Consider the following 15,486-nt stretch of genomic DNA (forward strand, 5'->3'; position numbering starts at 1 on the left):
AGTCCCTACAGGAGATGCATGTTAAAGTGAGTTGAACTAGTTACTGTCTAAGATTATGCCCAGCTGTCACTATATGATTTTATTGTTTATATGACTGCCAGACACCAGGGTACAAATACAAATAAAACACAGTCCTTGTCCATTAGATATTTTAACCTTTGACCATGGAGAGTTTAAAGAAATCTTATTTCAGTTTGGGCTTTTTATGAGTGATAACGATTATAGATGTGTATCTTTGTATATATACACATATGTATGTATTCATACACGTGTATGATTGTGTGCACTTTATGTGAACTCTGTGACTTGTTTATAACCTTTGCTCATGTTTCCACTGCAGTATTTTAAAAACTTTGTTTGTAAAATTTTTTTTATATAAAGTATTCTAGTTCTTTGTTATAAATATTACAAGCTTTTTTTTTTCCGTTTTCCATTTGTCTTCTTAAAGGCCTTTCTCATCTTTCAACTATACAGATATTTGTCTGTATTTCTTTTCTAGTGTTTTCATTGTTTTATTTTTTCTCAAAAACCATCCATTGAAAATTTGCACATGTGTATGGCATGAGATCGGGACCTGACTTTACTTTTTTCCACACAATTAGCCAGTTGTTCTAGCACCGTTTATTGAATGGTCTGTACTTTGTTCACGGAATCCAGTAGTGTTATATCTTCCAATGTGTCTCTTCTTTCTCCCTCTAGCTGTAGAGTGACTAGGCCTTCATTTCTGGGTTAAAACGTAATAGCTAGTTAATTTCCATTTTTGACTAGGGGAAATCACACAGTGTAGAGAAAAAGCACATTTGACCCTCCAAAGTGGTCATAATACAAATTGGGGTAGACAGTGTGTTTTTCAACAAATATTCCCAGGTCTCTACCTTCCAGATACTTGGTGGGATTGTATTTCCTGGCCATTATGGTTGGCTGAGGCCACGCAACTAGTTCTGACAAATTGTGAGTGGGCATGATGCATGTCATTTTGGGGCCAGAGCATTTAATTGCTGGTGTGAGACTTTCTAGAGCTCTCTTCCCTGTTGGATGATGACTGACAATGTGCAAGATGGTGGGTGCCCCTTCAGTCTGGATCCCCGAATGACTATGATGAGCAAAGCTCTCCTGTCCTCCTGTATTGGACATGTCATGTGAGCACCAAATAAACCTTTATTGTTATAAGCCATGAAGTTTTTAAGTTATTTGTTTCCAAAGCATAACCTCGCCTATCGTGACTTAAACACATATTCTCTTTCAGTATTTCAGTTTGATTTCTTTGCCATCTACTGAACTCAAGCTAGAGGCTTTTCTAGAGACAAGGTATTCTTTCATGTGTACTGATTGATACTAGGGAGAGATAGGTAATTTTAGGAAAAAAGTCATGAAGTAATGACTTCTTATTTAATTTGGGGCTACCATTTTTTTTCAGGTAATCTGAAGCTCTCAAAATGTTTGCCAAAGCAACAAGGAATTTTCTTAGAGAAGTCGATGCTGAAGGGAACCTGATTGCCGTATCGAACTTGAATGACTCTGATAAGTTACAACTTCTAAGTCTGGTGACCAAAAAAAAGCGATTCTGGTGTTGGCAGAGACCCAAGTACCAGTTTTTATCTGTCACCCTTGCAGATGTGCTCACAGAAGACCAGTTTCTGAATCCAGGTATGTTGATTTGCTTTATTCTACAATTCATCCCAGAGCAGAAGATGATTCTCTAGACACATGTTGTCTTGAGTGATTAGAAGGGGATACCTTATAATGACTTCTCCTGTTCCTTTGCTTACAGTCTTAAAAACATTCTTAAAATGAACAAAATTCTGCAGGCCTGACATGAAACGTTATAGCTTAATCTTTAAAAGATAATATTACATGTTGAGGTATAAAAGAATTATAGGACATACCCATTGTAGATGTGGCCACTCAGCATAAGGGGGATGGCTCTACCACTCCAAATTTGGTTTGCTGTTGAGGTTGATGATGGCACCTGTCCATCAGGAGGGTGCAGAATGTTTTGTTACTCACATAATGAAGCTTTCTGGGGAGAGCGTGGCAGGTTCCCAAGCTGGCCCAAAAATAGGTGGAGAGAAGTGGGGATAAGAAGATGGGCTCAGCTTTCATTGTGATGAGGAGGTGGGGTGAGGGTTCTGCATATGGGCTGAGGCTGGCAAGGGTTGAATTTCCTGCCTGTACCAATGGAGGGAACACCTGGGTTTTCTTACGAGCTTGCCCAGGTGTGTGACAGAAAGGGAAGAGGGAGTGGTGGACTTGAAAGCAGTCAGCTGGCAAACATCTACATGGAGTCAGACTCATTGTTATTACAGTGGAGTAGTTATGAAATATAGAAAAGCATGTAGAAAATAAATCAACAAAAATACCAAGTGTTAATTCCCATTAGTATTTGGATGATAGTCTTTTTTTTCTCCTCGGCATCTAATTTTTATAAACAAAATTGGAAACATAACACATGTAATTTTTATATACTCCTTATTTTTTTTATTTAACCTTATATAAGTTTTCCTTCAAAGCTTTAACTATTTTTAATACTGCTTTTGATAAATACGTAATGTTTCTTTGTATGTATGCACCTTAATTTGCTTAACCATTCCAATTTAATGCTTTATAGATAAGGCTGCAGTGAACATTTTTGTCTAAATTTTTGTTGTGTTTGTTTTTCCTTTAAGCAATTGTTTTAGCCCTTTTGTAGATGGAATTACTGGAGAGGTTAGGAACTTTTTGAAGACTTTTGGTTCTCATTACTACAATACTTTTTGGAACATGATGATATGTGAAAGTAACATCAGCTCTTAATTATTGGACTAAATGTTGTCCGAGTCTTCATTCAGCTTTAAATCTCTCTAATTTTGTCATTTACATCTCCATTAAAGGGGAAAAGAGAGAGAGGAGATAATTCGTCCACTAGCATTCTAGTCCATGCTTTCTTCAACTAGTCTCATTATCAGAACTGTCTAGCGATGGGCAAATGAATTAATACACATTTTGTGTACTCTCCCCACCACTGCTGGATTTCTAGTAGAACTTCTGTTGAGGGGCAAGAGAAAAAAGTTCACAGAATAGACCATGGACTCCTGAATAATCGCAGTTTTACTGCTCTGTGCTGTTGAAGTGCTTCTTCTGTGGTGTCCCGAAAGTTCATGAAGATTCGCATTAGATAGATGAGATCAGTTGTAGTCACTGCAAGTGAAGAAGTCCCACCTGTGTTAATCATCGGAGGCCAGAGCGCACCCCTGCTTCTATGTCCTGTTGGTGTTAGGGCTGTGATGACAGTGTCCTTTACCTTGTCTACTGAGCCGATTCAGGATGCTTCACCTTTTTAAGTTTTTGCCTCTCCCGACAACACTGGAGTGTTTGTGTTGCCCAGGGATGTGAAGGTTTGAGGGGTGGCGACTTGTGTGTTGACAGCCCAGCGATAGCCTGTTGGTTTCCTCACTTTCCCTTCCACCAGCAGCAGCTGATGACATGAGGCCAAAGTGTGCACAAATGACATATTTTCTGGAGGTGTGTCTAGCATGGCTTTTTGGAATGCACAGTCTTGGTTGTCCTTTGTTGTGGGGACAGAGTTCGCAGGAGTGGTAATAACCCAATTGAGACCAGAACTGTGACCTGAAGGTAGAATTTCTGTCTGTGCAGCGCTTTGTACAACCCAGAACTGTCCTGTTTATCAGAAATGACATTCTGGCTTAAACCCAGTGGATGGGTTGAGCGCTGGCTATGTGCCAAGCTCTGTTTTACATGCTTCACATACATGGACTTGAAACAGAATCCATTAGTAGGGATTATCAATTATCTCCAAATTGCATATGGCAAAGCTGAATGTTCAGGGAGCTGAATGCTACCCTAGCTCTCCTAGCTAGGGATGTTAGAGTTGTGATAAAATCTTGAGCTCTTAACACTGCTCTATCTATGCTGCATCCCAAAGTATTTCCCAGAGTGTTTGTATTTCACAAGATGTGAATAGGAAAAGGTTTGAATTGGGGGCATTTTCACAGGCTTCCTGTTTCTGGTGGTGGTGGTGGAGATGATTCTCTACTTTGTAATTGTCAAAGATAATGAATGGCGATTGATTCTCCTGATTAAGAAATGGGTTTTCTTGACTGGAGTGAAAGAAATACAGGTGTTGGAAGAAGTGTGTGGATGGAAAGAAAGAAACCTTTCAGACTCCATCCAGGTGGATTTGAATCCCTTATGAAGTCCCATCAGGGGCCCAGGAGAGCCGTGGGTCAGGGAAACAGAAAACACCGAGTGTGAAGTTCCTAAGAGACTCTCAGTGTGTATTGCTGAGTGATGATTGCAACTGTTTTTATGGTGGTATTCAGCGTGGTTAAAAATCTGAACAGTATAAACCTGGAGACACGAGAAGGCTGATAGTTCAGGCATGAGGTCATCAGATATTTATCTTTAGTGTTCAAATGAAAAGGGCAGCTCTTGAAGGTAGTCTGTCGCAATCACCTGGATGTGACCAGATGAGGAACATGGCAATTCCCAGGAGACTTGATTGAAGCTGGGACACTAGGTGGGTGGTCACATCTTCCTGAGTGCTTGGGAAGCCAGAACGCATGGAGAGTCTGGAGCTTGTGTGTTCCAGGATGGTGTTGGAGGCAGGGAGGGCATGCCCACTGACTGTTATCAGGAAGGCAGAGATAAGGAATTGCATAACAAGGAATCGAATGACCAGGTAGAGGTCAGACATAAACAGGTAAGTCTGGGCAGGGAATTCTTTGCAGGCAGATGGTAATGACAGCTAGGGGGATGTTCTCCACGACTGATGGGTGGGAAAGGAAGATGCCCAAGGACAGGTCCAAATTGGCTGACCTGCCAGATACTGAGTAAGGCAGACCACTGGAGTGTGTGTCCTGGGTGGGGTCTGCGATTTTCTCTCTGTTTAGGTGTCATCTTCATCTAGTCCCTTCACCCTAGAAGAGCACACATTTAAAATGTTCTATTTCTTCACCTGGGTAGTGGTTTAATAGATGTTTGCTTTAAAATTATTCATTAAACTCTACAGATACTATTTGTGCGCTTTTCTGTACATGTATATATTGTAATTGAAAGATGAAAAAACAAGAAAGCACCCAGTAAACTCTCTGGCCACCAGTTCACGCCATACACTCAGTCAGCACCCAGGTGTGCTGGGTCCATTTCCTTTTGCTCATACACAACAGCATGGCTGCCAGCTTCCAATTTTGAATGCAAGCCTCACGTTTCCTATGGCTCTCCACAGGATTGGAGAGCTAGGTGACATAAGGCTCAGAGGTGGCCATATCGTCATCAGATTCCCTTGCATGTCTCATTCACTCCAGTGGTCGTGGAGTCAGACTTTGTGAAATACGAGGGCAAGTTTGAAAACCATGTGAGTGGGACCCTTGAGACGGCCCTGGGGAAGGTCAAGATGAATGTCGGAGGCAAAGGCCTCGTGGAGAGTCAGTCTTCGTTTGGAACCCTGAGGAAGCAGGAGGTAGACTTGCAGCAGCTTCTCAGACATGCTGTTGACAGGTAAGGAGAATTTGGTTTGGCATTTTGGATTTTGAATCACCTGACATTTAAAGTTGGATGTTTGTTAAAAGGGTGGCCAATGGGAGCTTACTTAGCAAATCAACAAATATTATGGAATTCCCATTGTGCTTAAACTTTATGAGGAGCTAATTCTATTTTTTTTTCCATTACAGTTGATGTACAATATTATATTAGTTTCAGATGTACAACCTAGTGGTTAAACATTTATATAACTTACGAAGTAATTACTACAAAAAGTCTAGTACCCATCTGCTGCCACACATAGTTATTACAATGTTATTGACTCTATTCCCTATGCTGTACTTACCGTCCCCGTGACTGTTTTTATTACTGGCAATTTGTACATCTTAATCCCTTTCTCTTTTTCATCCAGCCTCCCCAATCCACCTCCCATCTTGCAACCATTAATTTGTCTCTGTATCTAAGAGTTTGTTGTTTTGTATGTTCATTTATTTGTTTTTAGATTCCACACATAAGTGAAATCAGATGGTATTTGTCTGTCTTTGACTTCCTTCACTTAGCATAATACACTCTAGGTCCATCAATGTTGTTGCAAATGGCAGATTTCATTCTTTTTTATGGCCAAGTAATATTCCATTGCATGTATGTACCACATCTTTATCCATTTGTCTATCGATGGGCACTTAGGTTGCTTCCATATTTTGGCTATTGTAAATAGTGTTGCAGTGATCATAGGGATACATATGTCTTTTTGAATTAGTGTTTGGGTTTCTTCAGATAAATACCCAGAGGTGGAATTGCTGGGTCATAAGGTAGTTCTATTTTTAATTTTTTGAGAAACCTCCAAACCGTTTTCCATAGTGGCTGCAGCAATTTGCAATCCCACCACTAGTGCATGGGGGGATTCCCTTTTCTTTTCATCCTTGCCAACTCTTGTTTATCGATTTATTGATGATAGCCATTCTGAGAGATGTGAGCTGATATCTCACTGTGGTTAATTTGCATTTCTCTGATGATTAGTGACGTAGAGCATCTTTTCGTATGTCTATTGGCCACGTATATGTCCTCTTTGGAGAAATGTCTATTTAGGTCTGCCACCAATTTTTTAATTGGATTGTTTTGTTTTCTTTTGGGTTTTTTTTGGTGTTGAGTTGTATGAGTTCCTTATATATTATAGATATTAACCCCTTACTGGATGTATCATTGGCAGATGTCATTCAGTAGGTTGTCATTTTGTTTTGTTGATGGTTTCCTTTGCTGTGCAAAAACTTTTTAGTTTTATGTAGTCACATTTGCTTATTTTTTGTTGTGTTTCCCTTGCCTGAGGAGACATATTGAAAAAAATATTACTAAGGGCAATGTCAAAGAGTTTACTGCCTATGTTTTCTTCTTGGAGTTTTATGGTTTTGGATCTTATATTTAAGTCTTTCATCCATTTTGAGTTTATTCTTGTATATGGTATAAGAAAGTGACCCAGTTTCATTCTTTTGTAGGTATCTGTCCAGTTTTCCCAACAGATTGGCTTTGGCTATTCAGGGTCTTTTGTGGTTCCATATAAATTTTAGCATTATTTATCCTAGTTCTGAAAAATGCCATTGGTATTTTGATAAGGATTGCACTGACTATATATTGTTTTGGGTAGAATGGACATTTTAACAATGTTAATTCTTGCTATCCATGAGCATGGTATATGCTTCCATTTATTTGTATCTTTTTCAATTACTTTCTTTATTGTCATATAGTTTTCCAAGTACAGATCTTTTACCTCCTTGGTTAAATTTATTCCTAGGTATTGTATTCATTTTGATGCAATTGTAAATGGGATTGTTTTCTTAGTTTTATACAATGAGTTGTATAAAAATGCAACCCATTTCTGAATATTAATTTTGTATCTTCCTACTTTACTGAATTCATTTACCAGTTCTAATAGTTTATTGGTAGATTTTTTAGGGTGCTCTCTATATAGTATCATGGCATCTGCAAATAATGAGTTTCACTTCTTTCTTTTATTTCTTTTTCTTGTCTGATTGCTGTTGCTAGGACTTCTGATACTATATTGAATAAAAGTGTGGTGATAGTGGACATCCTTGTCTTGTTCCTGATCTTAAAGAAAAAGCTTTTAGCTTTTCCCTGTTGAGTATGATGTTAGCTGTAGGGTTGTCACATAGTCATATATGGCCTTTATTATGTTGAGCTATGTTACGTCTATCCCCATTTTGCTGAAAGTTTTTGTCATAAATGGATGTTGGATTTTGTCAAATGCTTTTTCTGCATCTATTGATATGATCATATGATTTTTATCCATCATTTTTTATGTGGTTTATCACATTAATTTATTTGCAGATATAGAAAAGGCTTGCGTTCCAGGAATAAATCCCCCTTTATCATAGTGTATGATCTTTTTAGTGTACTAATGAATTTGATTTTCTAATATTTTGTTGAGGATTTTTGCATCTATGTTTGTCAGGGATATTGCCTTATAATTTCCTTTTTTTGGTAGTGTCTTTACCTTGTTTTGATATTAGGATAATGCTGGCTTCGTGAAATGAGTTTGGGAAGCCTTCCCTCCTCTTCATTTTTTTGGAATAGTCTGAGAAGCATAGGCAAAATTCACCTGCAAAGCTATCCAATCCAGATCTTTTGATTGTTGGGAATTTTTTGATTACCGATTTGATTTCATTAGTAGTTACCTGTTCAGATTTTCTGTTTATTCCTGATTCAGTCTTAGAAGATTGTATGTTTCTAGGAATTTATCCATTTATCCAACAAATTTATCCAATTTGTTGGCATATAGTTTGTTCGTATTATTTTCTTACAATTCTTTGTATTTCTGTGGTATTTGTTGTCACTTCTCTTTCATTTCTGATTTTGCTTATTTGGGCCCTCTCTTTTTTTTCTTAAGTCTGGCTAAAGATTTATTAATTTTGTTTATCTTTCAAAGAACCAACTCTTGATTTCATTGCTCTTTTGTATTTTTTTTGACTCTGTTTTGTTTATTTCCACTCTCATCTTTATTGTTTCCTTCCTTCTACTCATTTTGGGCTTTGTTTGTTGTTCTTTTTCTAGTTTCATTAGCTGTAAGGTTAGATTGTTGATTTGAGATTTTTCTTGTTTCCTGAGGTATCTTGTTTGCTATAAGTTTCCCTCTTAGAACTGTTTTAGCTGTGTCCCATAGATTTTGGATCATTGTGTTTTTATTTTCATTTGTCTCAAGGTGTCTTTTGACTTCTTCCTTGACCTCATTGTTAACCCATTCACTCTTTAGTAGCATGTTACTTAGCCTTTGTATGTTTGTGTGATTCTGAGTTTTTTTTCTTGTAATTGATCAAGGAGCTCATTCTTTAGTCTGTAATTTCTTGACTGCTCTTAGCTTGAAGGCAGAGATTTGAGAAACATTTTAAAAGGATGTTACTTCAGGCAAATATGTACTTTTAAAAAAAATCGTAGGATTTATAAACTGCTAACAGCAAGAATGCTCTGTCCTATATTTTTGAATATTAACATCAGAAGTAGGAAAATCACAACCCCCCTCTGGCTCTTTATAATTTTCTGATTAGGAAAAGAAGAAAGTGAATGAAGGGCTTCAGGGGAAGACCTGGTTTTAAACTTTGAAGTTTTGAACAAAATCCCACATTTATTCACTCTTCAGCTTTCAGTAAATACATTTTGCCTGAGTATAACTCATCATTATTTTTATGTTATGATTATTGGACATTCAGTAAATAATTTTGTTGCATACCTGCTATGTACTATGTAATATTCTACATGCTGGGGATGCTGCAGTGAAAAAATGCCAACATTTCTGCCCTATATTGTAGTGGAAGAGACACAAAATGTCCAACTAAGTGAAATATGTAGCAGGTTGATGGAATATATAAAAATATAGCAGAGAAGGAGGATAGGGTATGCCAGGAATGGGGGCTATGATTTTTAAAAGTGGCCAGAGAAAGCATCCTGGAAAAGCTGGCTTTGGAGCAGAGACTTGAAGTTGGGGAGAGATCGAGTCTAGGGGTATCCTGGGCAAGAATGTTGTAGGCAGAGGTCAGTGTGGTTGGAGATGAGTAAGCCTGGCAACAGGAGAGGAGGTAAAAGGAGTGGGTGGCAGGTCTCATAGGACCTTGCAGTCCATTGCAAAGACTTTACTCTTACTCAAAGTGAGATGGAAAGCCACTGGAAGACTTTGAGAAAGAAAGTGACATGATCTGACTTTCGTTTTAGATGACTTGTTCTGACTGCTTGGGTTGAGACTGGATGGGCAGAAGCAGGGAGCCCAAATGAGAGGTTATTATCATAATCCTGACAAGAGATGATATTTCAATTTGTACAGTAACATATGTGCATTTTCATATATAATTATATCACCCATTTTCTTTTAAACAGAAAATGCAAATCTGAATAATTAAGAGAAAACTCACTTGTGTTTAAGTATGGGTGGTTTATCTCCTTTTGCAAAGTTCTTAGGATTACATGTAATAGAAAATATGTTCGCTCATCAAATGAAATTATGCTTTAAAAAATTAATGAGTAAAAAATACCATAAAACTTAGGTATAAGCATTTGGTGGGCAGATTTTGTACAGTCATTGAGGATGCAGGGCAACTGTAGTCTTCAAAACCCATTCACCTCTCTGCTAACCTCTGATGCTTAATGGGACTGAAAGACCATGACCAGTACTTGACTATCGCCTCTCGCACTTTCCTGGACTCCAGGACTCCACTGAGTTAGGACTCTGGCAGGAATTCCCTTTAGGTCAGAGAACTTGAAGCTCTCTGTGGTGACACCGGAGGGAAGGGACAGTTCCTGCTTTCTCTGATAGTCACGATCTTAATTTTTCTTTCTCCAACACTGTTCTTTGCTAGAGAGGCGTTTTCCTTCCCTACAACAGTACTTGCAACATACTAGGAAAGTGTTTGTTGTTTATCTGAAAATAATACTTAACTGGCCTCCTGCATTTTTATTTGCTAAGTCTAGCAAATAAAGGGAAAGAGGCACAGGAGGGCTGGAGTTGCAGGGGCTTCTGTTTCCTAAGTCTTTAGACAGCCCTCTATAGCTTAACCTTATTTTTCAGTCTTGTTATTTCTATTTCAAAAACCACAGTTTGGCAATGCTCTACATTCACATTTCCTGATATAGGTTTTTCAAACACTCTTCATGATTCAGGTGTAGAACATACTGCCAATAGGAAGCATATGGGAAGAAGTCAGTGAGTCGAGATGGGAGAAAATATTCTGAAGAGAAAGAAGCTAGGGCCAGCAGTTACAAGCGGGGACACAGGGAGAGACGGACGGGATGGAAATGAGCCTTCACTGAGCACCTACTGTGTGCTAGGCATTTTATAGACGTCATCCCATTTACTCTGCATTGTGCCTCCTTTTACATCTGAGGTGCTAAGGCTCGGGAAGGAGGAGTAACTTGTTCTCAGTCCCAGAGCTTAATTTGGGAGCTGGAGCTGGGATTCAACCCAGGATTTCCTGGCTTCACAGCTCCTTTTCTTTCCTCTAAATCATACTTGAAGTGACTGTGAAGGAAAGAAACTGGCTGAGGAAAAAGTAGTGAAAATTATAGCAGAGAATATAAAGGCAGAACATGAATCTGGGTCCCTAGTGAGGGTGCCTTGGGGTGCACAGTAGACTGGGTGCTATCCTGAGCAAGCCCATGTGAATAGCTAACCTGGCTATTCTGGAGGTGTCCACACACAGGGATGAAATCACCTTGGGAGGGTCGTCAAAAATCCTGTTTATCGCAGAAGTGATGGGAAAGGAATGGCCTGCGGGGAGAGAGGGCATTGATACCAGGCTCATACTATGGAACAAATTTAAAGTCTGGAAATGGAAGATGTGTCGTGTCACAGTGTCATATCGTTCTTGTCCTATTGCTAAGAGGTAAAGGTGAGCTCTGGGAAAGCCAGGGGAGGGGATGGATGACTCTCGAACGTGAGATCAAGATATGTAAGGCTAACATTCTTGTTATTTGACGCTGGAGCAGTAAATTCTTATCTGTTTCATCTGCCTGTCTTTAGACTCCCACAATATCATCGGACTGATAAGATGCTGTTTGATACACGTGTGGTCTTGGGAGTGGTAATTAGTAATGCTTCAGTACTGTTTGTTCTCTAGGGCTTATGTGTAGTCAGTTGTTTTTATTTCAGGCCATTTAGATAAGTTGTCCTCTGTAGGTAAGTTATTTTAGTCCTCAGAATTCAGAGTATTAGCTTTATGGTCTGTGAGATGTGTGCACATCTCAAAAACAAACTTCATTGATCTTTGAAAAAATAAGGGTGTGTATATATAACATTTATCTAGTATTGTTGGGTATAAAAGCATTCCATAAGAATTAACCTTCCAGGTACCTGCAATGGACCACTTTCAATGAGAACCCTATGTTTATCTTGAAACATTCTTGAAGGAAACCCTGCTAAGATATATCACGTACTTCTTCTTTTATTTAATGGACAATAATACATTTTTGGAGACCTTTTTGTAATGACTCAGATTCATGTTTTATTCTTAAGATCCGGCATTATCCTGTAATAAACTCTTTAGTTTTTCTCCCTTGTCAGCTGCCATGTGTCACTGCCTTAAATGTAACTGCCACACCCACCCCATCTCTGCCACCAATTTATTGCTTATAATCTCCTACAGTCCGGGGAAGTTTATTTCTTGCAAATAATTTCTATAGGCTTGGTATGTCACGTCTGCCCCTGGCCTCTGTTTCCTCAGCTGTAAGTGAAAGAGTTGGACTAGATGATCTTTGAGGGTTTTCTCCTGGCTAATTGTCAGAAGTGAGGGAATTCTGAGAACACGAATCAGCTCCTTCCGTCATGTTCAGGGCCGTGGTTCCAGCTGGTTTCCAGAGATGGCACCATTTTGTCCTTTTCTGGCTGTTTAGGGGTTGAGGTGGGTGTTGCCATCCAGGCAGATCCCACTCTCATTTTTTGGTAAATTTTGGTAAAACAGATTACATTTTTTATGGATACTTGATAATTAGAAGTTTGGTTCTTTGTGAAATCACATCATGCATACCATGGTATGGCAACGATAAACCTTCATGATTATTGTATCTAAATGCTCCCAAATTCCGCAAGTATGACACACATGAAAAAATACTAAATGCCACTATGGATTATGGCCTGCACGTGACCTCTCTAAGTTATTGCAGTCGCTCTCATGGGCACTGTTTCAAGGTGGCATCAAATCTTACTTTATTTAGGAGTTTTTTGAGGGGAGGGATTTGAAAGCCCAGGTCTTTCTTGAAAAAACCATGCAGTGAAGTTGGAACTGGTCTTCTTTTCTACTTGATAAACTGCCCTGTGGCCAGCAGAGGGTTTGAAAAGTATTCCATTTATCTTCGTGCTTGACTCAGTGCTGGCACCGTTACTTTTAATAAATAGAGTTTGTGTCTAACGATTTAAAGACCTCTGGCCACATGTTTCCTGAATAGCTGGTCCGCTTGTTTTCTGTCTCTCTCCTTCTCTCTCTCCCTCTACCTCTCCTTTTTGCCTTCAGGGGCAGCCGTTAAGTGGTCAAAGCAAACAGATGAAGGCATCCCAGATCTGGGGGTGGGAGCAGCCAGCACCCCTTCACGCTCTTTACTTGGTGTTGGTGGCTGGGGGGATTTTTAGGCCAACTGCAGAGTGGTAAACTTCAGGCTCATGTTTAACACAAAAAACAATTGGTTGTGGAGACATAGAAGTATAATAAATAATATAACAAACACTAATACACCACCTCCCTCCACCCCCACTTAAAAAAGATTTTTTTTTTTTTTTTTTTTTTAAACTAAGACATAGAAGCCATCTTTTTCTGCCTTCGCTCCCCAGGATTTCAGTAATAAAGTGGGATTTGTGTTCCCAAAGTGTTTGTGTGAGAATCAAATGAGAGACTATAAACAAAGCATATAGCGCAACACTGGCAGGAGGCAAGTTCTCATTAATTGTAGCTATTTGTGTGAACATGCCCATAAATTTTGCTATTATTACTGGCCCCAAATAGAGCCAGGTTACAAAAGCTGGGCAAGGCCAGAGCTGTGGGAAAGAGAGGAGTGACTTAGCATTCAGTGATGGGGCAGGGAGAGGAGAAATGAAGCCCAGTCCAGTCTGACCACCGACGTGGAAGGAAGAACTAAGTCCTTCATTCAGTGAAAGTCATAGAGGCTCTGGTTCCTGTGTGGAGCAGCAGCCTGGCTTCTCGTAGCTGTGCAGCTGGGCCATGGAAAAGTCAGGGAAGTTCTCTTTGCATGCTGTGTTTGTCACAGGAGATGCTTGTTCAATTCTCGAATAAAGATGTGTGAAGCCCTGTATCAGTAAGATGTGAATGGGCCTTGTCTTTCATCATATTCTTTGTGGGAAGAGCTGCTATGATGCGCTCCAGGTCCCATGAAATCCATTCTTTTTAAAAGGTGTCTTGACTGAGCCTGCCTCCCTTCCGGGCCACACCCATCTCTGTGCTGTCTGAAAGCCAGTCAATGTACTGTCGTTTTTTTTCTAAATTATTCTGTCTCCTGGTTTTGGTCTTAGATTGTAGGACTGGGAGCTCCTAGAAGCTTGTTCGACCTTCTGCTGTGATTTTGTCCACAGTGTAATGGCAGTCCGCTGACGACCCTCCAGCGGAGGAGCAGGGCAATCTGGGGATTCTTTCCCAAATTTGATCCTGGGAGTGGTTTTGTCTTTTTACAGAAATTGTGCTGTCCTGGGAGCTTTCCTCTGAAAGGCTGCTTCAGATCTTTTTGGAACTATGTAGCATTTAATCCCTAAGGAGAGACATTCAAGTGCTATATTCTTCTAAGATTGATAGACATTATCGTATTTCATCACATCCACGATGTCATCCATTGTAAGAGACACCCTATTTTATGTAACACTAAGAAAGAACCCTGCCAATCAAACCACGTCACCTGTCAATTTTAAAACATCCTGATTTCAGAGATGTTAAGACGTGGGAAAAAAACGTGTGTGTTGGCATTGATGAGCGACGGTGTATAAAACTGGGTTGGCTGGAGTGAGTCAGGATTTAGAATTCAGGTGAGCAGACGTTTCTTCCACCTGGGCTTTTTACAGTGTCTGACACGTGGACTGTAGCCATCTCTGAACATCTCCTCTTCGCTCGAAACCTGCTTCTCTGCCCACCTCCCTCTGAGGTGCTGGTTGGTGAGGCCTAAGTAGGGTTGTCTCAGTGAGAAATCGGAGTTGCAGACGTGGTTCCTTCTTCACCTTCTCTTCTACACTTGGTCTCTCACCAGGTGAGTCTACCTCTGACGTACCGATCTTACCTGTTCCCATTGCCTCTGCCTCACAACCATTTCTCTGGTGCAGCCCGTGGCGTCTCCGGGTTCATCCTCCTGCCCCCAGTCTCACCCGTCCAGTGGCTTCTCCGCATGGCAGCCAGTCAGATCATGTCATGGCCCAGCATGTGCGCTCTGAGGTCTCCATTGTCCTAGGATGACACACCCGCCTCCAGTTGACAAGGCCCTACTTTTGCTCTTCAGCGTCATTTCTCGCCATTCTTCCCTCACACCCTCCAGGTCAGTCCCTTGAGCTTATTTCAATTCCTGGGACGAATGTCTCAGGCTCTTTCTCACCTCCAAGCCTTGTCTGAAGGCTCCTTCACTCCCCCACGTCCACACAGACACACAGGACACAAACGGACTGCCTCCCTCTAGTTCACCCAGCCCGTTCCTCAGAGGAGTGCCCGCTTCCTTTGGAAGCCATGTCACCCTACAGGTCCCCTCTTGGGACACCAAACACACTGTGTGACAACGCCTGTTGGAACTGCCCGATTGCGTGCCTCTGTCCTCCCTGGGCCGTCCGCTGGCGGGCCTGCCCTGTGCCTGCAGCGTACTCAGCACTGGTTGAACGAATCATTGGTTCCTTTTTACATCTCAGGAGCCTGAAAATACAGAAGCTAATTAGTTTGCTTGCACTCAGTATAAGCCCAGGTCCACAAAACACACGATTGTCTAGCCGCTGAGCTTGGAAAGAGACGAGCGTCCCCAGGGCTCCTGCCTGAACTC

The 15,486-nt window shown here is 40.5% G+C and overlaps 1 protein-coding gene across 3 annotated transcripts in view; it reads left to right on the forward strand.

The window, feature by feature from the left end:
* GSDME (gasdermin E) overlaps positions 1-15,486 on the forward strand; it is a 50,286-nt gene that overhangs the window by 6,452 nt on the left and 28,348 nt on the right. For all 3 annotated transcript variants that reach the window (XM_033088923.1, XM_033088925.1, XM_033088924.1), the window contains 2 exons: positions 1,418-1,647; positions 5,304-5,496. In XM_033088923.1, coding sequence (XP_032944814.1) covers positions 1,437-1,647; positions 5,304-5,496 — 404 coding nt within the window. In that variant the 5' untranslated portion in view covers positions 1,418-1,436. The remainder of the gene's footprint in view (positions 1-1,417; positions 1,648-5,303; positions 5,497-15,486) is intronic.

This window comes from Rhinolophus ferrumequinum, chromosome 20 (assembly GCF_004115265.2).
Source record: "Rhinolophus ferrumequinum isolate MPI-CBG mRhiFer1 chromosome 20, mRhiFer1_v1.p, whole genome shotgun sequence".
Lineage (NCBI taxonomy): Eukaryota > Metazoa > Chordata > Mammalia > Chiroptera > Rhinolophidae > Rhinolophus > Rhinolophus ferrumequinum.